This window comes from Phascolarctos cinereus, unplaced genomic scaffold, assembly GCF_003287225.1.
Source record: "Phascolarctos cinereus isolate Bilbo 61053 unplaced genomic scaffold, phaCin_HiC Scaffold_5;HRSCAF=322, whole genome shotgun sequence".
In the NCBI taxonomy this organism is placed as follows: domain Eukaryota; kingdom Metazoa; phylum Chordata; class Mammalia; order Diprotodontia; family Phascolarctidae; genus Phascolarctos; species Phascolarctos cinereus.
In genome coordinates, this window is record NW_027555958.1 from 102,115,970 (window position 1) to 102,140,933 (window position 24,964).

Consider the following 24,964-nt stretch of genomic DNA (forward strand, 5'->3'; position numbering starts at 1 on the left):
TTTTAAACTAAGAGAGGCCATTAAGAGAACCAGAACAGAATGGTATCTTAGAAGTCAGGGGACAGGGATATCCAGGAAGAAAAGAGCAAATAGTACTATCAAAAGGGAGGTAAAGGTAAGACAATATGCATTTGTATAGTACCTACTATGTGCCAGGCACAGTGTTAAGCATTTTGTTATTTCTTTTGTTACAAATATTATTTCATCTAATCAAAGCTGAGGAAAGGTCAGGGAGGTTGAGAACTTGCAGACTATCAGGCTAAGCAGTTAAGAGATGATCTGTAACCTTTGAGAGCAGTCTCGGTAGAGTGATAGGTTGGAAGCCAGATTGCAACGGGTTGAGAAGTGAGTGGGTGGGGAGGAAATAGAGATAGCAATAATTATAAATGACTCTTTATAGGAGTTTAGCAATGAAAAGGAGGAGAGATCCAGGAGATGAAGTGGAGAATTTTCAGGTATAGAAGTAAGAGAAGAGTCCCTTTGCTGAAAGAATAATCTTTATTAGCCACTTTTTCTTTGGATGGGAAAAATAGGGCATAAGAAATCCAAGATCAAGGGGTTTCTACTTTGCACATAAAAGTTCTCAAGTTCTCACCATCTATGTCTTAAATATCTTTAGTTGTGAGGGAAGACAATGGTAAATTGCCCAATTAATGCTTCTAGCCTTACAAGGATGTGGAAAGCTATTGGGGGTCCCAACACCAGGCTTACCCGAACAACAAGATTTCCTCAAAGATGCCATGTGGAATTTAAATCTGTCCCTTGTGGGCATCATTGGCTGTAACTTGACCCATACTTGAATGATCACATAATTTACCAAACCTCCTGTATAATAGCTTAAGAAATCCTCTCCTCATTATGTGGGACAAATCATATACCATACCTTCGATCCAAGATCATATGTGGTTGGAAAACTACTGTTTGACTTTGGAGGCAAAGGGTATTAAAGTTACTGCAGGCTGTCTTTTAATTACTTCCTATTTAGTGATTGATCTGAGAACAAAGAAGTGGTAAGGAGTAGCTCAAAGTGTGAAAACGTATCAAATTAGTTAGTGTAAACATTGACTCCAAGCCTGCCTAGGAAAGTAAAAAGGGAAGGACTGCTTTCTTCACTCCTGGAATACAACTTAGTGAGGTGTGGACCAGTTTTCCATGGGCTGCTTTAGCTGGCTTCATACTTAATCCCAAAGCCAGCAGCTCCTTAAGAGTTGTAAGGACTGCAAGTTTATGTGGTGAGTACACATAAAGGTAGAAAGTGTGAGTCAGTGGAAGGGTCTCTACATTTGGTATCAGGGCACCTAGCTCTGGATCCTGCCTCTGTACTAACAATGAGACTTTGGGCAAGTCACTTAACCTCTCTGTGTCTTAGTTTTCTCATCTTTAACATGAAAGAGATTGGACTAGGTCTAACGTCACTTCCCACTTTAAATCTATGGTCAGCTGAGGTTCATGAGATAACATGAAAACTTCAGGAATTTTGAGAGATTTCAGAATCGTAGAATTTCGAAGTTTGGAGAGACCTCTCTGCCATCTAATCCAAATATACCTGAAAAAAAAATATGAACTATAACACACTCAATTTTTGTGTGGAGATCTTCAATGAGGGGGAATCCAAAACTTCTGAAGATATCCCGTTCCACTTTTGAAAGCTCTGATTGTTAGAATTCATCAAGCTTAGATCACCTCTTTTCATCTTCTACTCCTTGTTCTTAAGTCTGACCTCTGAGCAAAGACAGAATAAGTTTGATCTGTTTTCCCCAGGACAGCCTTTCAAGTACTTAAAGATGTCATATCTTCTCATAGCCTTCTCTTCTCCATGAGCACTATCCGTAGTTCCTTCAACAGATGCTTATTTTCATGGATTCAAGAACCTTTACTGTTTTCCTCCCTCTCCCTTATTCCTCATATTCAGATAGTTGCCAAGTCATGTTGAGTCAATGTGAACCATAACGGTAGCTTCCTACTTGTTCTCCCTGCTACCAAACTCTTCCATTTCTAATTTATCCTCCACAGAGATGCCAAAATAATGTTCTTAAAGTATAGCTATGATGATTTTACTCTTCATGATTTTCATTAATTCTCTTCCCTTTAGTCTGACATTTAAATTCTCCTGTCAACTATCTCTAATAGAATTCTCCAGTTTTCTTTCTCATACTTCCTTTCATATATCCTATATTCTGGTCAAACCAGACAACTATCTGTTCACTGAACTAAGTGTGGCATCTCTCAGTTCTGGGTATTTGCACACACCAGCCTCCACACCTAGAACTCCCTCCTCAGTTCAGCCTTTCAGAACTCTTCTCTTTCTTCAAGCCTTGGCTCAGATAATACCATCTCCTTCAAGTTTTCCCTGAATCCCTTGTCTCAGCGACTGGTGCTCTCTTTACTCCTCAAATGGAATTATAGCTCATTGTCTGAGCTTTCCTTCGCACCCTTTACTCCCTACTGTATATCTAAATTTGTGTTCTATCCCTTGAGCAGGCTGTAAGCCAAGAAAAAGAATGGTTTCATTTGTCTTTGTATCCCCAGGAATATTGCTTTACACACAGTTGCTAGTTGTGTCTGACTCTTTGTGACCCCACAGACCATAGCTTGCCAATACTGTCCACGGGGTTTTCTTGACAAAGATACTGGAGTAGTTTGCCATTTCCTTCTCCTGTGTCTTAAGGCCAACAGAGGTTAAGAGACTTGTTAACTTACACAGCTTTGTTCAGTTGTTTCAGTCCTATCCAACTCTTTGTTACCCCATTTGGGGTTTTCTCCAGCTCATTTTACAGATGAGGAAACCGAGACAAACTGGGTTAAATGATCTACCTTGAATCACACAGCTAGTAAGTATCTGAGGTCAGATGTAATAAGCCCAGTGTTCTATGCATTGCACCACCTAGCTGTCCCTTCCTAACTCCAGGCCCGCTGATCTATCCACTGAGCCATCTAGCTGCCCTTTGCAAGCTAGGTTCTCAATAAATATTTCTTGAATTGACTTGAGCAATTATAAGAATCCAGGTAAAAGGTCTTATACTTGACCAGCCTGTGTAAAAGGATGACGAAAAGTTTAGAGGAGAGACATAGTTATGCCTTATCTACTTGTACTGGTAGAATTGAAAAAATATTCTTGCTGGGAGTGACAGGCATCAGAAATAGATTAACTACCCAAGATTCATTGATATCCTGGGAAATTTTTATATTCCCAAGGATTTCCAGCCTTTCTGCCAATAGCACTATAAAAGAAAGAGGGTGGTGGAGAAGGGGCGGTTTATAGATTGCTCTGCTTTATGCATTTGCTGAAGGAGGGACCTAGGGATAAGTCAGGAAGAAAGATAGAAGCCGAGTCAAATCACCAAGCATTTATTAAGCACCTACTATGTCCCAGGCACTGTGTTAAATTGCACAGAAAACTAAAAGTGGCATTAAATACCATGCTACCTACCTCTCTCCAATCCAAATACATCAGTGTACTTATTTGCCTTATTCCAGATTTCTGGAATAATTATCTGCATAAGGGAAGCAAACTTGTTTTTCTCTGGGAAACATTCTGGCAAGCTACAGAAGACCAAGAGTGAATGGAGACTTTAAGTTATCCATCTTCAAAGAGAAACTTTCTATTCTGGAGCTAAAAAGCCTGTATCTCATTCTGAGCCTTTGCTTATATTCCTGACCTGTTTCAATGTCTAAAGGACTTAAAATCACACGAAACAAATTTATTTAAGGTGACCAAAATATTTTTTTAAAAAAGGAAACTCCCAGGATTTAAAAGTATGGATTAGCACTAGTAGAAGGGATATTTACACTACTAAAATCCTACATCTGTCAAGTGTAAGGAATATAGCACATAACTGTGGCTTTGAATGACTAATGAATGTCTGTATTTTTAGGCTGGAAAATACAGTCTCTACATTTATAGGAGATACTACTATCAATTTACTTCTGGTTTCAAGGTTAGTAGTGTTGGCAGCTTTCTAAAAATTAATTTTTATAGTGATTTAAAGCACCTTTTAAAAAAGATACCTTGCAAAAATGACAAATGATGAAAATAGTCAATGCTGATGGGGCTGAAAGGAAAGACAAGACATATTAACTTACTATTGGTGAGACTATGAATTGATCAAACTGTTCTGGAAAGCAATTTAGAGTTATACTAAATAATTGAATAAAATGTTCATGCCCTTTGACCCTGAGATTCTTCTGACAGACATATGCCACAAAAAGGTCAAGAACAGAAAGAAAGGTCTCATATACTTCCAATTATTCATTATAACCCCCTCTTGGTAGCAAGGAAGTCACACACACTGGAAATAAAGTACGTGTTCATCGACTGGGGAATGGTGAAACAAATTTGCTATATGAATGTAATCCAAATAGGCTAAGAAGTACAGTAAGAAATAAGTGTGAAGAATTCAGAGAAGCATAGGAAAACATATATGAATTGACAGAGAATGAAGGAGAACCAGGAAAATAATACACCCAATTATTTCAATATAAATGGAGAAAATTTAAAAAAAATGAAACTGTGGAAGGATTGTAATGAACTAAGCTTGGCCCAAGGAAAAAAAATTGAGAAGGTATATCTCTATCCCTTCTTTTCAAAGGCAAGGAAATATGGGTGAAAAAATGTTACATATGCTGTCAGACATGATCAATGCATTGACAAATTTTGCTGAACTATTTTTTCTCCCACTTTTTATTCTTTGTTAAAAGAGAGACTGGCTGCATATGGGAGTGGGGGGTTGTCATATTCAGAAATGAAGGTGATATAAACATAAAAGATATCAATCTATATTTTTAAAGGCACCTTAGCTATTTAGCAGGTGTAATATGGACCTAGGCTAAGGTAAATAAAAATGTGAACAAAAGCCCACCGCCCTTTGGGAGCAGAGTAAACACCCAGAGCTAGTTTAGATTACTGTTACTACCCCTTTTTTATGTAAATATCAGTTACACAAAGATAACAATCAGAAGGCTTATTCATTACTATTATACACAGTAATAACCTGGAGCAGCTAGGTGGCACAGTGGATTAGAGTATAGGACTTGGGCCTGGAGTCAGGAAGACTCCTCTACCTGAGTTCAGATCTGGCCTCAGACACTCACTAGCTGTGTGACCCTGAGCAAGACACTTAACCCTGTTTTCCTCAGTTTCCTCATCTGTAAAACGAGCTGGAGAAGGAAATGGCAAACCACTCTAGTATCTTTGACAAGAAAACCCCAAACAGGGTCACGAAGAGTCGGGCACAACTGAAATGACTGAACAACAACAATATAATAACCCAAGTACTCTTAGTAATCAATGATAAATCATGATGACACTGGGCAGTACAAAGCAAAGGACTACACTATCAGAATAAATTTAAGTTGATATTGCCTCTTTAGTACTCAAAGTTCTCTTATGCTCCAATGATTTGCATTAACACAATGATGAAATAAACAAGGAACGTGGGATTTTCTGATATAAGTATTAATGAAGGGAAATTCCCTGTCATTTCAGCTAATAATGACTAGGCAATCATATTCAGTTTTCTGAAATTTTAGTACCCTATCATGTTATGGGGGAGGAGGAGGTGGAATCTATAATATAGCACTACTCATTAGAGGTGAGACCTTTGGAAGATGTCCAAAATGAACTGTGTGTTATGCTTATTCCATCCTACATTGTATTATAAGACTGTCTGCTTTAATGTGAGTCTATTTGCTCTTATCACCTCATCTCCCTTCCCCCAGACTTCAAAACGTCACCCATCTTTCCTTCTGACCTCAAAGAATGAGTTGGCTTTCTTAATTCCATCTCTTCTAGTATCCTCTGGAACCTTGCCACATCGGTCATTCTCTCTCATATTCAATCTCTCCCTTTCTTTTGGCTGTTTGCATATGACTATGAATAGAGTAACCTCTTCTTGACCCTACTACCCTTTCAAGCTATTATCTCATGCCTCTCTTACACTCCACTACAAAAATTTTACTCACTGCTCCTCCTTCCTTACCAACTTCTCAATCCACTGCAGTCTGGCTTGTATCTCTACCATTATACTAAAAATGCTCTCTCCAAAGTCTCCAGTGATCCAGATGATTAAGCTTGTCATATATTAAGGCCTCTCCTCAGTCTTTGTCTTCCTTGACCTTTATACAATACTTAAGGATGTTCCCACCTCTCTTTGTACACATCATCTCCAAAATTCTGTGGCACTCTTCTCTCAGGGTTCTCTGATACCTATGTGATGATTCTTTCTTAGTCTCCTTTTCTGATTTCTCCTCTCACTTCTACACAATTAAGTATGGGCTTTCCCCCAAGACCCTGTTCTAAATCCTCTATTTTTTATACCTTTTTTCCTTGACTATCTTATTCACTCTCATTGATTCAAATAGCATCTCCGTGAAAATCCTCAGCATCTCCTCTGAATGCCAGCTGTTTGCTAGATGTGGCCTTCTAGACCTAGGCCATCAACCTCGAATTCACTGTGTCAAAAATGAACTCATCATTTGCCCTTCAAAATATGATCATTTCATTCCCCTGCCTGAAGAGCTTCAGGGCTCACTATTGTTTCTTTTTTTAATTGAAAAAAATTTTTTATTTTTTAAAAACTTTTATTCATTTTGAATTTAAATTCAAAAAGACAAAAAAAACCATTTCCATGTACACAGCACAACATAAGAAGATTCAATCTAAAATAAATTTCCATTTCACACTGTTTCCTTTTTTGAAAAACTATGTAATAAATACTACATGATTTTCAAAGCTACCCTGCTTTTCTGTTTCCTTCTAATTTTTCTTTTCTTCTCTGCTGTATACTTTTTTTCTCCCTCCTTCCCCACCTGTTTCTAAGATAAAATACAAATTGCCCTAAGAGATATTTAAAGCCCTTTACAATCTGTCTCCAACATATGCTTCCAGGCTTATTACTCATTACTCTCCTTCTCACATACTGTTACACCTAAACTGGCCTACTTGTGTTCCCTGTACACAACATTCTGTCTTTAGGCTCCATATTTTTGCCAGGCTGTGCCACATGCCTGGAGTGCCCTTCCTGCTCACCTCTGCCTATTAGAATCCCTAAATTCCTTCAAAGTACAGCTCATGCACTCCTCACATGAAGCCTTTACTGATAATCACAGATACCAGTGTCTCCTCTTATCTTATATTTTCTTTGTGCATACTTTTAGATAGAGTTAGATGAGTTCATGTCGGTTCTCCCGATAGGATATAAAGGTCCTTAAGAAGAAGGACCATTTTGGGATGGCTAGATGGCACAGTGGCTAGAGCTCTGGCCTTGGAGTCAGGAGAACTTGGGTTCAAATTCAGCCTCAGACACTTTACACTTAGTAGCTGTGTGACCCTGGGCAAATCGATTAACCCTGAGTGCCTCACAAAAAAAAAATAGAGACCATTTCATTTTTGTTTTTATGCCTCTAGAACCTGGCCAAACACAGTACTTAGCATGTGTTAGGTACTTAGTAAATGTTTGTGGATTGATTGCTATGTGCCATTTAACAGATTTCTAGGTAGGTAGTTCAAACACAGCTAAATAATAAGATATATTGAATATTGCTTTAAAAAAATGCTAATAATCATAAAAATACTTTTGCTAAGCCAAACGGAATGGAATCTTAATCATAAAATTAGCTAGAGTATGAGTGAAGGAGACCTAATCTTCAATTTTTTAAATTCTTCCAACTTGATCATTACAGTATTAGATATACAATAAACACCTAATATATTTCTTTCAGTAAATTAATGAATATCTCCTGATGAAGTGCTAACTACAGTACTTTTAACTGTAATGTAAAATGTTACAGTTAGCTTTCAATTTTAAATTAGCCTTCTTAAAATAGGAAACCTTTATTTTAAGAACAAATTTGAGATTCTGAGCTCCTATCCAATTCAAACCATTCTTCGATGTCTGCTCATAATGTCATGAAACACTTTGTTCTTCTTTTCTTTCCTAATCATAAAATGCTTAGACACTATAAGACACAAAAGTATATAATAATATGTAACAGATATGCCTTGTTTTATAAATAAGCTCTCTGTGTATAAGGAATCCCAACACTCTTCTGAACTGACATGAACTCTTAATTTTCGTGCTTTTGTTTTTTATGGTCAGAAGGAAATCAATGAAACCTTTATCAAGCAAGAAATCTAATAGTGGTAGGGAAAGATGATCAGATGTGTTAGGGGAAAGGTCAAAATTCAAGATTTCTTTCAGGAATACTTGCTTTGTATCCTTCTAATCAATCACTTTCTCCTACCATACTGAGATCAATTTCAATTAAAAAAAACACATTGAAACCCTGAAATATAATGGAATGGTTTATAGATACAGTGGAAGGAATAAGGAAAACATAGTATATTTGATTTTATTTTTTCCTTCTTTATTGGTCTTTATCCATGCTAATTACAAGAAAAATTAGCTGTCAAAATCAGTCTATTATGTATCTAGAGTAACATTTCATTCAGTTGAGCATGATTCCTATTTTCTGAATGGAAAAATGCAAAACTATTCATATGGTATATATTTGATGTAGAATAGAATTTAGCTCTACCTACCCTTTCCATATTTATAACTGTGTAGCAGAGAACTTTCTAGATGAGTAAATAAAAGTAGTACTGTAACACTTAAACCACACCTCCCCCCCCAACCATAATCAAGTCACCAACTCAAGAAAGATTTTTTTTTCCTTTTTTGGTGAGGCAGTTGGGGTTAAGTGACTTGTTAAGAGTCACACAGCTAGTGTTATGTCTGAGTTTACATTTGAACTCAGGTCCTCGTGATTCCAGGGCCAGTGCTTTAGCCACTGAGTCACCTAGCTGCCCCTCAATAAAGATTTTTATAGCATTTACTATGAACTAGGCAGTAGGATAATGATGTTTGGAATCAGATGACACACGTAAAGTGCTTTGCAAACCTCAAAGTGCTATATGAATGCTACCCATTATTGTTGTTTATTATTATTATTATTATCAAATAGATCTCTCAAAGTCTAAAAATTCCAAGCCGCTTTCATCTGAGAAGCTCAAACTATTGCCAGGACAGGAAGGTTACTACTCCAAAAAGGTGTTACAATGGTGGACTTTAAAATATTTAAATATACAGAAGGACAAAATGTTGGCAACATTGTCAGATGTTGCTTTTGATGATGTTTTTGCTTGATTTTCTTTGTCACATGGTCAATATGGAGGGGATATGGATTGAAAGCCTAGAGAAGAGAAGACTGGGGGGTTGGGAGGTAGGAACATCTTCAAGTATTTGTAGAGCTGCCATATAAAAGAAGGATAATACTAGTTTTGCTTAATAGCTAATATGAATATAATGCTTACTGTGTGCCAGGAGCCTTATAATTATTATCTCATTTGACCCTGCCAATAATACTGGGAGGTAGGTGTTATTATTATCCCCATATTACAGATGAGGAAACTGAGGCAGACAGCAGTTAAGTGACTTACTCAGGATCACACAGTTAGTTAAGTGTCTGAAGTCAAATTTGAACTCAGGTCTTCCTGACTCTAGGCCCAACACTCTGTGCACTATTGTACCACCTAGCTGCCCCTGTTAAGCACCACAGAGCAGAACCAAGAGTGACGGGTGGTATTTACAAAGAGGCCAATTTCCTAACGATTACAGTTGTCCAAAAAAGGAATGGGCTACCTCAAAACATAGTGGGTTTCCCTTGTTTGGGGGTCTTCAAGTCAAGGCTAGATGCTCACTATGTTATAACGGAGTTTCCTTTTCAGTAATAGATTAGACTAGATAATTGTTGAGGTTCCTTTCATCTCTAAAATTCTGTTATTCTGTGAGATAAAAAGATAAAAGGCATCAATAAAACATATTCGAATGTTATATTTTTATAATCCATACTCTGACCTCATTCCCAGAGTGAGACTAGCTACATGTCTACCTCTACTCCATGACACTCTTTTTCTTTGGGGTTTTCATGACATCACTTTCTCCAGATTCTTCTCCGACCTATCTGACCCCTCCTTCTTTGCCTCCTTTGCTGGATCTACATCTGTACCAGGCCCCAAAGTTCTGTTCTAGAACCTCTTCCCGTCTTTTCCGATCTTGTCTCACTATTTGATCACATTGGCTCCCATGGATTCAATGATTATCTGTATGATAATGATTCTCAGATCCAGCTGTCCAGTACTCTCTTCTCTCCTGAGTTCCAGTCTTGAATCTCCAACTACCTTTTAGACACCTTAAACTCAACATGTCCCAAAATGAGCTCATCTTTTCTTCAAAACCTTCTCTTCTAGAGGAAACCCTGAGAGATTGGAGACTTTCCTCTCTAATGATATTGCCTCAAGACCTCATTCCAAGTGTGTTGGCCCCCTCACTTTTAACTATTAATATCAAATAGCTTTTACAAAGATGTAGTTATTTTGAAGACGCAGAAAGAAGTATCAACTTTCCCCCTTCACACCTATGGAGGCTCATCCTACATAGGTTTCCCATCAGAGTGGGCTTAGGCTTCATGTAGTTCTACCTAGCAATGGTTCCCCTAAGCTCACATCCAAATGCAGCACATAGACGATCACTAGGCTAGTTCCTAAATGTCTTTGGCATCAATGCCAAATTGTCCGGCTGCTTCCTTAGCATAGATGCTGGCCTAGCAATTATCCTTCAAAGTAGGGGGGAAAATGCAAAGAGGAAAAGAGCAGAGGCCTGTATTCCTTAGTTACGTGTGTGTATGCATAAGTATCCACATCCATACACATACACATACATATACATATACAACTAATCCTTCAGAATTAGTATTTGATAGTGATGGGTTTTCTATGGATCTGCCATATCTCTGCTCTCCTTCCAGCTAGGTACAGTGCTAGGCCTAGAACCAGGAAGACCCGAGTTCAAATCCAAATTCAGACATTTATTAGCCGATTGAGCCTGGGTGAGTCACTTAACCTCAGTTTCCTCATCTGTAAAATGGGAATAATAATAACACCTACCTCCCAGGGTTGTTGTGAGGATCAAATGAGATAATGATTGCAAAGCACTTTAGTAGAATGCCTGGCACATAGTTAAATGTTAGTTAAATGTTATATAAATGTTAGTTATTATTATTATCATTATTGTTATTATTATTGTTATTATTATTGTTATTATTATCATTATTATTTATGAGCCTATGATCCTAACATGTACATACTTTATTTGTCAACCTAGAGAGGCAAGAATCTTTGAACTTCCTTTTCTGCTTAAAAGAAATAGACCATGGAGTCTCTCAGAGGGACCAATTCACCATCTGTCTGAATGAAATAGCAATTGAGTTGAAGAATGAATGCTTTTATTATTTAAATACCATTCCTTACACATAATACTGTTTTTCTCAACACAAATGATGTAAGAGCAACTTCCTTTCAGTGTATTGTCACTAAAGAATTCAAAACTAGATGATAATAAAATGAGAGTCACTCCCCTTCCAAGCCCCAGTGACTTAGAATTCAGGACATTTAGGGGGTGGAGAGATGTAATTTAAAAAAAAGCAGAAGTTTAACCTTTTAAAACTTTCCTTCTCCATCCAATTTTTGGTCTTATTTGGTTTCCATCTACTGGTGCCTTTCTCCTGCCTCTATGTTCCTAAAAACTGTAAGTCTTATGCTCTAAATATGCTCTAAAAACTTTCCACCTTATTTCCTTATCTGTCCTGTGTTTTCTTTAGGCAGACAGAGCAATAGAGCATATCTTGGGGAAACTCATCAGACCTTCCCTTTTTTGGTTACTTCTTTCTCACACAACTTCTCTGCAAGTTCTGGACTCTTAAAAAGCAGCATAGATCAAGGACCGGTGGCAGCACCATTCTGGGAGTCTTCTCATGGACAGTGGTGGTGGAGAAGGGCTGAGTGGTAGAAAGGTAGAATGCACCGACCTAGTTTGGTTTGGGGAGCTCAGTGAGCACACCTTCATGATTTTCTTAAAAAGGTTTTGATATCAATAAAAGTGACCTCCCAACAAACCTTGCTGATTGACTAGTCTTTCTGTAGCTCTTGTGTTCCATAGTATGAGAAGAGTATTGAATGGAAGTCTGAGGACCTTGGTTACGATCCTGGCTTTGCTACTTCTTTTGTGGAAGAGGATAGAGAAGGGGGCCTCAGAACCAGGAAGACCTCTGACCTATACTGGCTATGTGACCCCTGGCAAAACATTGAACCTCTCAGTGCTCTATGCAATCCTAAATTGCCCAGAAGGTGCTCATCTGCTTTAAAAGGACTTTTTTCAACAGGGAGTTCACTAAAATTGAAGTTGCAGGTTCAATCTCTATTCTCTTTATAATCTTAAACAAGTCACTTAATCTACCTGTTTCTTCAGTAGTAAATGAGGTCATTTAATTAGATAATCTCTGAGGTCCCTTCCAACTGTAGACCTTGTGCTTTTTGGTTTAGAAAACAATCACCATTTGGAGCATTTATCAAATCATTTCCCCTTGACACTCCTACCCCTTGATGGGAATAAATAAAAAAGTACTGAAGTAGATTATTTAACAATGGCATTCTTTGTCACTCCCGGTCTCCTGGCAGCTTCCCTATTGCTTATAAACATGCTCCTGTCTCCCCCCACCCTTAAAAAATCTCTACCTTCCTCCAAGACTCAGCTAAAGTCCCACTTCTCCCAGAAGCCTTTCTTGATCCTTCTTGAGGTCAGTGCCTTCCCTCCCTTGTTCCTTCCGTTCAGGCTAGCTTCCATCCTATATTTCTCTTCCTTTTTGCTTTCTCCCCATTTTCCTCCTATCCATCCGACCCCTCCTCTGTCTCCTTTGCTGGATCTTTGTCTGTATCACACCCCAAGATTTCATCCTGGATTCTCTCCTTTTCTCCCTCTATCTTGTTTCACTTGTTCATCTCATTAGTTCCCATAGATTCAATTATCATCCACATGCTAATGATTCTCAGATAGACTTGTTTAGTCCTCCTTTTTCTCTTGACTTCCAGTTTTGCATCTCCAATTACCTTTTAGACATCTTAAATTCAACACATCCCTGACACATCCGAACTTCTCTATTACTGTTGAGGGCACCACCGCCTTCCCCGGCACCCAACCTCACAACCTAAGTGTCACCCTCTAGTCTTTGCTTTCTCTCACCTAACCAGTGGTCAAGTCCTGATGTTTCCACCTTCATAACATTCCTTCCATATGTCCCTCTTGTTTCCTATGACACTGACACCAGCCTGGCACAAGTCTTCTTCACCTCCAACCTGGACTATTTCAATAGCCTTCTGGTTAGTCTATCTGCCTCAAATCTGTCTCTAGTTTACTCAGTTGTTACACGGAGCCGTTAAACTGATCTTCCTAAAATATGAGTCTGAACAGGTCACCCCTCTGTTGTTGTTTTCTTTTTGTGGCAGTCTGAGTTAAGTGACTTGCCCAGGGTCACACAGCTAGCAATTTGAATTCAGATCCTACTGACCCCAGGTACTGTATTCTGTCTATGAATTGCACCACCTAGCTACCCCTATTCAATAAACTCCAGTGCATCACTATTACTTCCAGGGTCAAATATAAATCAAACATAAAATCTTCTGGCTTTTGAAGCCCGTCATAACCTAGCCTGTGCCTACCTTCCCAGCCTTGTCATACCTTTCTCCCCTCCATGTACCCTATGATCCAGTGCCATTGGCCTCCTTGCTGTTCCTTGAGCAAGGTACTCCATCTCCCAACTCCCAGAATTTTCCCTGGCTGTCTATCATGCCGTGAATTCTCTTCCTCCTCATCTTTGCCTCGTGGTTTTCCTATCTTCCTCCAAGTCTCAGCTAAAGTCCCACTTCTCCAGGAAGCCTTTCTTGATCCTCTTCAATGGTAGTGCCTTCCCTCCATTGTTTATCCAATTTATCTTGTATATACCTTACTTGTACTCAGTTGTTTGCCTGTAATCTCACACATTAGACTGTGAGCTCCTTAAAAACAGGGATTGGGTTTTGCCTTTCTTTGTATTCCCACCTCTTTTTTTTAAAACTAGAAATTTATTGTTATTTTGTGATTAATACATTGTCAAATTGACTGATATTTCCCCACAACTAAATACCAACATTCACCAGTACAGAAATTGGTACTTAACCAGTCTGCTGTATCCTCAACTCTCAACACAGTCTCTGACATTAAATAAAGTTGGTACTTAATAAATGCTAGTTGACTGACTGCTTCATAAAATAATTGCTCAAAAGTGAGGTTTTCCATGGATGCCTATTCTCAATTCAATTCAATAGGCATTTATTTATTTATGTCTATGTTTAAAATTTTTTTTATTTTTTAAAATTTTATTAATATATTTTGATTTATCAACAATTACTTCCATATGCTTTTGAGTTAAAAATTTTTCTCCCCCTTCCTCCCCCCCAAGACGGTACACAATCTGATATAGGCTTTACATTTACATTCCTATTAAACATATTTTCACATTAGTGAAGTTGTAAGTAAAAATTAAAACCAATAGGAGGAACCATCAGAAAGATGAAACAAAACTCAACAGAAGGTAAAAGTAAGTGATAGCAATTCAACTTCCACAGTTCTTTCTTTGGACGTGTACAGCATTTTCCATCCAGGCCTCTGGAGATGTCTTAGATCCTTGTAATGCTGAGAAGGGTTCAGTTTAACATATCTAGTCATTGCATAACGTGGCTGTTATTGTGTACAAAGTCCTCTTCATTCTGCTCACTCCACTCAGCATCAGACCATATAAGTCTTTCGAGGTTTTTCTGAAGTCAGCCTGTTCATCATTTCTTATAGCACAATAGTATTTCAATACATTCATATACCACAACTTGCTCAGCCATTCCCCAGTTGATGGGCATCCTCTCAATTTCCTATTCTTTGCCACCACAAAAAGAGCTGCTATAAATATTTTTGTACATGTGGGTCCTTTTCCCATTTGTTTGATCTCTTTGGGATATAGCCCTAGAAGTGCTATTGCTGGATCAAAGGGTATGCACATTTTTGTAGCCCTTTGGGCATAGTTCCAAATTGTTCTCCAAAATGGTTGGATCATTTCACAACTCCACCAACAATGTATTAGTGTTCCAATTTTCCCACATCTTCTCCAACATTTATCATTTTCCTGTTTTGTCATGTTGGCCAATCTGATAGGTGTGATGTGGTACCTCAGAGTTGTTTTGATTTGCATTTCTCTAATCAATAATGATTTAGAGCATTTTTTCATATGACTATAGATGGCTTTAATTTCTTCATCTGAGAACTGTCTGTTCATATCCTTTGACCATTTATCAATTGGGGAATGGCTTGTGTTCTTATAAATTTGTCTTAATTCTCTATATATTTTAGAAATGAGGCCTTTATCAGAGAGACTGGTTGTAAAAATTCTTTCCCAATTTTCTACCTTCCTTCTAATCTTAGTTGCATTGGCTTTGTTTGTGCAAAAACTTTTCAATTTAATGTAATCAAAATTATCCATTTTGCTTTTCATAATGTTCTCTATCTCCTGTTTGGTCATGAATTCTTCTGTTCTCCATAGATCTGATAGGTAAACTATTCCTTGTTCTCCCAGTTTACTTATGGTATCAGCCTTTATATCTAAGTCATGAACCCATTTTGACTTTATTTTGGTATATGGTGTGAGATTTGGGTCTATGCCTAGTTTCTGCCATACTCTTTTCCAGTTTTCCCAGCAGTTTTTTTCAAAGAGTGGGTTCTTATCCCAGAAGCTGGGGTCTTTGGGTTTATCAAATAATAGATTACTATAGTCATTGACTACTGTGTCTTGCATATTTAACCTATTCCACTGATCCACCTCCCTATTTCTTAGCCAGTACCAAGCAGTTTTGATGATTGCTGCTTTATAATACAATTTAAGATCTGGAATTGCTAGGCCACCTTCCCCTGCATTTCTTTTCATTAGTTCCTTTGATATTCTGGACCTTTTGTTTTTCCAAATGAATCTTGTTATTATTTTTTCTAACTCTATAAAATAATTTTTGGTAGTTTGATTGGTATGGCACTGAATAAGTAAATTAGCTTAGGTAGGATTGTCATTTTTATTATATTAGCTCGGCCTACCCATGAGCAACTGATGTTTTTCCAATTATTTAGATCTGATTTTATTTGTGTGAAAAGTGTTTTGTAATTGTGTTCATAGAGTTCCTGGGTTTGTTTTGGAGGTAGACTCCTAAATATTTTATAATGTCTACAGTAAGTTTAAATGGGATTTCTCTTTCTATCTCTTGCTGTTGGGATTTGTTGTAATATATAAATGCTGATGATTTATGTGGGTTTATTTTATAGCCTGCAACTTTGCTAAAGTTGTTTATTATTTCAAGTAGTTTTTTACTTGATTCTCTAGGATTCTCTAAGCATATCATCATGTCATCTGCAAAGAGTGATAGCTTTGTTTCTTCTTTGCCTATTCTAATGCCTTCAATTTCTTTTTCTTCTCTTATTGCTAAAGCTAATGTTTCCAGTACAATATTGAATAACAGTGGTGATAATGGACATCCTTGTTTCACCCCCGATCTTATTGGAAATGCTTCTAGCCTGTCCCCATTACATATAATGCTTGCTGAAGGGTTTAGATATATGCTATTTATTATTTTAAGGAAGACTCCATTTATACCTATGCTTTCTAGTGTTTTTAATAGGAATAGGTGTTGTATTTTATCAAAAGCTTTTTCTACATCTATTGAGATGATCATGTGGTTTCTGTTGGTTTTGTTGTTGATATGCTCAATGATGCTGATAGTTTTCCTAATATTGAACCAACCCTGCATTCCTATAAATCCTACCTGGTCATAGTGTATTATTCTTGTGATAAGTTGCTGCAATCTACTTGCTAGTATTTTGTTTAAAATTTTTGCATCTATATTCATTAGAGAAATTGGTCTATAATTTTCTTTCTCTATTTTGACTCTTCCTGGTTTAGGTATCAACACCATATTTGTATCATAAAAAGAATTTGGTAAGACTCCTTCTTCACCTATTTTCCCAAATAGTCTATATAGTATTGGAATTAATTGTTCTTTAAATGTTTGATAGAATTGCATGTAAATCCATCTGGCCCTGGAGATTTTTTCCTAGGGAGTTCATCAATGGCTTGTTCAATTTCTTTTTCTGAGATGGGGTTATTTAAGTACTTCCTCTTCGTTAATCTGGGCAGTTTATATTTTTGTAAATATGTATCCATTTCACTAAGATTGTCAAATTTGTTGGCATATAGTTGGGCAAAATAATTCCTAATTATTGTTTTAATTTCCTCTTCCTTGGTGGTAGCTTCACCCTTTTCATTCTTGATACTAGTAATTTTTTTCTTCTTTCTTTTTTTAATTAAATTAACCAAAGTTTATCTATTTTTTTTTTTTTCATAAAACCAGCTCTTAGTTTTATTTATTAGTTCAATAGTTTTCTTAATTTCAATTTTATTAATTTTTCCTTTGGTTTTCAATATTTCTAATTTTGTTTAGTTGAGGATTTTTAAGTTGTTCTTTTTCTAGTTTTTTTAGTTGTATGCCCAATTCATTAATCTCCTCTTTTTCTATTTTATTTATGTAAGCATTTAGAGATATAAAACTTCCCCTAAGAACTGCTTTCGCTGCATCCCATAGTTTTGGTATGTTGTCTCATTATTGTCATTCTCTTGAATGAAATTATTGATTGTTTCTATGATTTGTTGTTTGACCCAATCATTTTTTAGGATTAGATTATTTAGTTTCCAATTATTTTTTAGTCTATCTTTCCATGGCCCTTTATTACATATAATTTTTATTGCATCATGATCTGAAAAGGATGCATTTAATATTTCTGCCTTTCTGCATTGGATTGTGAGGTTTTTATGCCCTAGTACATCATTTTGTGTATGTGCCATGTACTGAGAAAAAAGTATATTCCTTTCTATCCCCATTCAGTTTTCTCCAGAGGTCTATCATACCTAACTTTTCTAATGTTCTATTCACCTCCTTAACTTCTTTCTTGTTTATTTTGTGGTTAGATTTATCTAGTGCAGAGAGGGGGAGGTTCAGGTCCCCCACTAGTATAGTTTTGCTGTCTATTTCTTCCTGTAACTCCCTGAACTTCTCCTGTAAGAATTTGGATGCTATACCATTTGGTGCATATATGTTTAGTAATGATATTACTTCATTGTCTATGGTGCCTTTTAGCAGGATGTAGTTTCCTTCCTTATCTCTTTTGATTAGATCTATTTTTGCTTTTGCTTTGTCTGAGATCAGGATTGCTACCCCTGCTTTTTTCACTTCAGCTGAGCATAATATATTCTGCTCCAGCCTTTTACCTTTACCCTGTATGTGTCACTCTTTTTCAAATGTGTTTCCTGTAAACAACATATTGTAGGATTATGGTTTTTAATCCATTCTGCAATCCATTTCCATTTTATGGGAGAGTTCATCCCATTCACATTCACAGTTATGATTACTATCTGTGTCTTTTTCTCCATCCTTTCCCCCCTATTTATGCTTTTCTTTCTCCTTTTTCCTTTCCCCCTTCACTAGTGTTTTGCTTTTGACCACCTCCTTCAGTCCCTCCTCCCTTTTATTATCCCTTTCCCTTTTCTTCCCCTTTATCTTACTGCTTTCCCTCCCTTCTTTCCCCCCCTTTCTTCCCCCCTCTTTCTTTCCCTTTTCCCTCCTACTGCCTATAGGGCAAGTTAGATTTCTATACCTAACTGATTATGTTATGCCCTTCTTGAGCCAAATCTGAGAGTAAGTTCAAACAATGCTCCCCCCCTTCTTTCCCTCTGCTGTAATAGGATTTTGTGTCTTTTCCTGTAATGTAATTTACCCTTGTCTGCCTCCTCCTTTCTCAGTACATTTTCTAAGATCAGATTGATCCACTTATTTGGATCCATTTAACCCACTTGATTAGATTTTTTTTTATCATTACATCAAAGTCAACTAATATCCACCCTCTTTATGCATACTCCTTTAACATGGTGTAATAACAATATAGTTCTCAAGAGTTGCAAGTTCATATTCCCTTGTAGGGGTTTAAACAGCCCCCCCCTTATTAACAACATATTGTATCTTCTGTACCTTTTTAAGTCCTTCTTGAGTCCTGTACTTGAAGATCAAATTTTTTGTTGAGCTCTGGTCTTTTTATCAGGAAAGTTTGGAAGTCTCCTATTTTTGAATATCCACCTCCTCCCTTGAAAAATGATGCTCATTTTTGCTGGGTAATTGATCCTTGGCTGCATTCCAAGCTCCTTTGCCTTATGGAATATCATGTTCCATGCCCTGCGTCTTTTAATGTAGAAGCTGCAAGGTCCTGTGTAATCCTGACTGTGGTTCCATGATATTTAAATTATTTCTTTCTGGCTGCTTGCAGCACCTTCTCTTTCGTCTGGTAATTTTGGAATTTTGCTATTATATTCCTTGGCGTTGTCAATTTGGGATCTCTTTCAGGTGGTGATTGGTGGATTCTTTCTATGGTTATTTTCCCTTCTGGTTCTAGGACTTCTGGGCAGTTTTCCTTTATGATTTCCTGAAAGATACTGTCCAGGCTCTTTTTTTCATCATGATTTTCAGGTAGTCCAATAATTTTTAAATTGTCTCTCCTGATCGATTTTCCAGGTCGTTTTACTGATGAGTATTTTACATTTTCATCTATTTTTTCTTTTTTTTTTGGTTTCTGTTTGACTGATTCTTGTTCTCTCATAGAGACATTAGTTTCCATTTGTCCAATTCTAGTTTTTAACAGATTGTTTTCTTCTGTTAGTTTTTGTACTTCCTTCTTCAATTGCCCAATTGTGTTGGACATCAGTGAAAAATTACTAAACATAGTAACAAAATATGTAATAAATATAATTTGGGAGGAGGGGAACTAAGATGGAGAGGAAAGAAATAGGAGGGGAGAAGAGTCAAGAAAGGTCTCTTGAAGGAGATAGTACTTGAGCTGAGCTTTGAAAGATAGTAGGAATTTCAAGAGGAGGCAGTATGGTGTGCATTCCAGAAACAGAGCAAAGGATGGCCATATACATATGCAAAGCCTAAAAGATGGAGTGTCTCATAGGAGGACCAAATGCAAGCCAGTTTGGCTGGAATTTAAGAGTATATAAGGGAGGAATATTTTATGTATAATACATGCAGAGGCTTATGTTGGTAACTGCATACATAAGTTACGATCTATGCCTTCATGGAGTTTACCAATTTAACAGAGAGAGATAATATTAGAAAGGTAACTTTGAGGAGGATTATTAAGGACCTTAAATGCCAAATTAAGGAACCAAAGGCTTGCACCTGTTTACTCATTCTTACAAGCTACTTATGGGATTCTGAGTAATAGATGGGATCAATTTGGAATTGGCAGACTCATATTTGGGGACTATTTTTCCAACAGAAATGTTAGTGTAAAAAAAATGTCAGGGTCCTGACTCATTCAACCTGTATGTAAGAGAACTAGGAAGTGAAAGAGGACTTGCCTCCACTGAATCTGATGTTTATAAAATGACACTTAAAGAAAACTGAATGTTTTATGTTGGGAATTACCTTCTTGATCTTTATCTGATACACTTTTCACATTGTGTGTGAAGTTGTGCTTCTAGAGAATTGTTTTTTCTTTTTGAAATGTTTCATTGAGGTTCTTTTTCTTTTTCATCATTATTACTTCCCAATTACTTTCCCCACCCTTCTTCCAACAGAACACTCTCTTATAACAAATAAATAGTCAAACAAGCCAAATGATCACATTGATCATGTCTGAAAAATATGCCTCAATCAGCACCTATTGTCAAACATCTCTATAAAGAGAGGAGGAAGGCATCCTTTATAATCAAGTCCTCTGAAAAATTACCATGCAGACAGTATATGAAAAACCGTATCACTTATTCACCAGAGAATAGATACTTTACTACTTAGAATAATTTTTTTTAATGCTTGAAATAGAAAACATTTCAAAAACAATGCTTATTTGCTGTTCCTCACACTTGACACTCCATCTCTTGCCTGGGCATTTTCAATGGCTGTCCCTCATGTCTAGAATTCTCTCCCTCCTCACCTCCATTTCCTGGCCTCCCTGGCTTTTTTTTTTTTAAGTCCCAACTAAAATCCCACTTTCTGCAAGATGTCTTTCCCAATTGCCCTTAATATTTGCCTTCCCTCTGTTGTATATATCTCGTTTGTAACTACTTGCTTATACCTTGTCGCCCTCATTAGATTTTGAGGGCAGGGAGGTTTTTTTCTCTTTGCCTTTTCTATGTGTCCCTGCTGTTATGGCATAGTGCCTAGGACATAATAGATGCTTAAGAAAGGCTGATTGACTGACATTGGTTCATTTAGTCCCTACCTAAGATGTTGACTTATTTAGTGTGCTGCATCTGAAAACTGATTAATTGTAGCTAATAATACCAACTTTGTCCTTATCTGCATGAACTTTGCAGACTGAGTTGAAAGTATTAGTACTACATGCACAGGTGTGCTGCGAAAACTTTCTTATTCAAAGACAAATGAATGGGTGCAAAGATAAGCATGATATCCTAAGGATTTTTTATTCTCACCAAGTAAGCCAAAAGCATTTTCCTAGTATCTTCTTTTTGGGAGAAGATTCCCCCCAAAGATACTAGATCCTATCCTATCAGAATCTACCAGATAGAAGCCCCAATGGTGTTAATTCATATTTTAGTCAAAAGGAATGCTGTGGTTGAAACTTTTGGTTTCAGCACAAGGTCAGGTTTGAGCATTATGAGAAAGAAATATGACTGGGAAATGAGGTAATTAATGTCCAGTGATGTCCTCTTTCTCACCCCAATTTTTCAATGAAAGCATCACTATAAAAGAGAACCAGTGAAAGAGCTCTCCAGCAAGTGTGATTTCTTGTGGTCATCTCAAATATGTTAAAAGATCAGAGAGGTCAGAGAGATACCATAACAAGAATAACTAAATCTCATTCAATTTTTATTAAAACTAGACATAGAATAGGGACATCCGTTGCCCTGCTTCCTTGGTTGTTTAGGAATCCAGAACCCCATGGGGCTTATAGGATTGTCCTTATTTTTAGAGGTAACTTTCTGAATTAAATTTTTAAATCACTTTATGGAGTGTAGCATTAAGGGCTTCTTGGGGCTAGGAATAAAGGATATTATTCTTAGGAAGAGAAAGACATTTCCCCAAGTGGCCCAGAAGGCATTTATAACTGAGGCCTAGGAGAGGTAAGATAAACACACCCTATTGTGGAAATAGCTACTTTGTCTTGGAGGCTCAAGAAAAGTTTATTGGTTACTCAGACAATGGAAGTGGTAAAGCGCTTGAAATGTAATGAGTAAATCAACATTTGTAAGGAACACAATTGTTTAGCTGGAAACAGCCAAGATTAGCCAAGCCCAAAAAGATCTAAAAGGAAATTCCAACCAGATTAATAAAAAAGTGAAGGATTCGATTATTTGGGCAATATAGTATTGAAATTAGATTTTAGAATTAGAAGGTAAAAAGGCTTGCTTTAACCTAATAATATTTAATCAGTGAAATGGACCATATTTATATTAATATAACATATAATAACAATATACTATTAATATAATAATATAATAAATATTGATATATTTATTGCTCTTATTCTCTCATTTTGGAATTACTGACTATGTTTGGTAGGCTGATCCCTAAGGAATGACCATTGCCCTAGGATAATAAAGTCACATTTTTATTAATAACGTAGGAATTTTAAATCAATGACAACTCTTTATTGAATTGTTGTGTATCTCATATTGTTATTCAGCTTTTTATACTTTTGTGTCATATTTCACCTACAGAATTTGTTAGGTCCTTGAGGATTAGGGCCATATACTCGATATATCTCTATATACTGCCATCCCCTCCCACCCCATCACCCCCAAATTGGGACTTTATATTCCCCGTTTGTCTTAGGAACTCAGTAATTCTTGATTTCCAATTTCATTTTGTCATAGGACAAACTGATGTTTTAAAAGTAGTTTGCATTTTTTAGAGAAAAATAAGAGAGAATGAAAAGTGCACTGAAAATGAGTTATGTGGGTATGTGTGCTAGACCTGCAAAAGGTGAGAAAAGGAAGTTCTGGGAATGGGTGGAGGGGAATCTTTGAGAGGGATATATAGACTTAAGGCCAGTGAAGTTTGCTTTTAAATAAATGTTTCTCATAGATACCTCTGGCTCTTAATAATGCCAGAAAGTCTGTATATAGCCTCCTGAAATCCTGAAAAGTGAAGATTGCTGATATAGATAATAACAAAATTGTGACTAAGAAAGGCAAATATCTATATTTATCTATGACACATTTACACAGATATTTTCTATTTATTGACTATCTCTTTGGGTCGTGAAGAGTTGAAATGAAACGACTCAACGACAATAAAATTAGCTTTCAATGTCTTTTTTCAAGTCTATCAGTTTATTAAGTCAGAGATTTCCTTAAAGTCTCTTTCTTGCCTCTAGAATCTTTTCCCTTTTCTGATCTCCAGTCCTTACCCTAGCTTCCTTTTCTTGTCTCCCTTTTCCCTTCTTCCTTAGCCCACATTTGCCTCTTTTTATTTACTAAGGGGATTTTTTTTTTTAATTTGTGGAGCCAGTTAGAGTCAGCATAGACCTGAAATCATTAGATTCCAGAAGGGGGAAACAAAATTCAGATTCCCTGGTTTCCCCATCCCCTCCATCCCTTCCTCAGCTGTTGCTTCCAGGCGCCTATCATAAGTATAAAAGTGTTTGTTAGAACACCCTTTTGGGTTAGTGCTATCACATTTGCCTATCCTTTAGATCTTTCAGACAGAAGGAGTTACTGCCTGGGGAGGCTAAATTAAGTGAAAGGCAAATAAACAGTATGGATCAAAGCTTTGTTCTGGACAGTTGTTCAGAACTGAGACATTTGAGAATCTTAAATAGAACTCACACGTGTATCCAAGGCAAATAATTTCTGAGAGTATGAGGGTTATCCTATATGGAAGGGGTTAAAGATGCATTTTACAATTTGTAAAAGACAAAGGGCAAGGTTGAGAAAGGATTTGTATGTCATACATTTCTCTGGTCCTTTTAATTTCTATAACTATGCTGTATATAACCAGTGTAAAAATATTAATTTGTAAAACTCTTCTTTTTAGAGGCAGCATGGTGTCCTTGGGGTAGAATTAGCACTATGCCATCTAACTATCTTTCATGTTCTTCACCTAACCCACAAAGAATTCCATTACAGTTATAAAACAATCTGTCTCTCTTTTTCTTTATATTCCCAGAAATTAGCTCTTGGCACCTAACAAGTGATTAATAAATGCTTTATCATGAATTAATTTTATTCATTGTTCAACTACTAATTTTTTGTTTAATCTTTAGTGTTTTCCTAATAAAGCGTTATATCATCTGCAAATAGAGTAATTTTCCTTTTTTATCCCTGTGCTTATTCTTTTTGCTTGCCTTTTTGGTATATCTAACATTTCTGGTACTACCAAATAATGGCAAAAATAGGAGACATTTTGAGGTTCAACCTAATCGTACTGTGAAAGCTTCCAGTGTTCATTTGAAATAATGCTAGCTCTTGGTTTTATGGTAAGTACTTTTGAAAATATTAAAGAAAGTGCCTTTTATCCCCGTGTTTTTAGTATTTTGACATAAATGAGTGTCATATTTTGTTGAATGCTTCTGTTGTATTTTTTGGCATAATAATGTGATTATTGTTGCTTTTGTTATTAATATAGTTAATTATGTGAATTCCTTATCTTTTATTCTTGATTGAATCACCTACTACCATCTTGTAATCCACTTTCGTCCTCAGTTTTCTTTTATAAATGAGACAAGATCAAAACCACTTCCAGCCTATTGATATTAAAAGATAGAATCATCTTTTGTTCTATTTTTCTTTAAAAATGCTTTAAAGATATTCTTTGCTATTTTAAAAATAACTTTCACTTCCAAATCACTCTCTGCCTTCATAGAACCTTCCTTGTAATGGAAAAGTACAATCAAGCAAAAAAAATCAATACATAGTTTTTGTTCAAAAATGTATGCTTCATTCTGTACCTGTTGTCTGCCATCTCTTTGCCAGTTTGCAAGAGGGGTACTTTCTATCA

General features: G+C 36.6%; 1 protein-coding gene across 1 annotated transcript in view; it reads right to left on the reverse strand.

The window, feature by feature from the left end:
• The window catches only part of AKAP12 (A-kinase anchoring protein 12), a 119,336-nt gene extending 113,316 nt beyond the window's left edge, over positions 1-6,020 (reverse strand). Inside the window, exon 1 of the mRNA XM_020986768.2 lies at positions 5,979-6,020. Coding sequence (XP_020842427.1) covers positions 5,979-6,020 — 42 coding nt within the window. The remainder of the gene's footprint in view (positions 1-5,978) is intronic.
• Between the last annotated feature and the right edge of the window lie 18,944 nt (positions 6,021-24,964).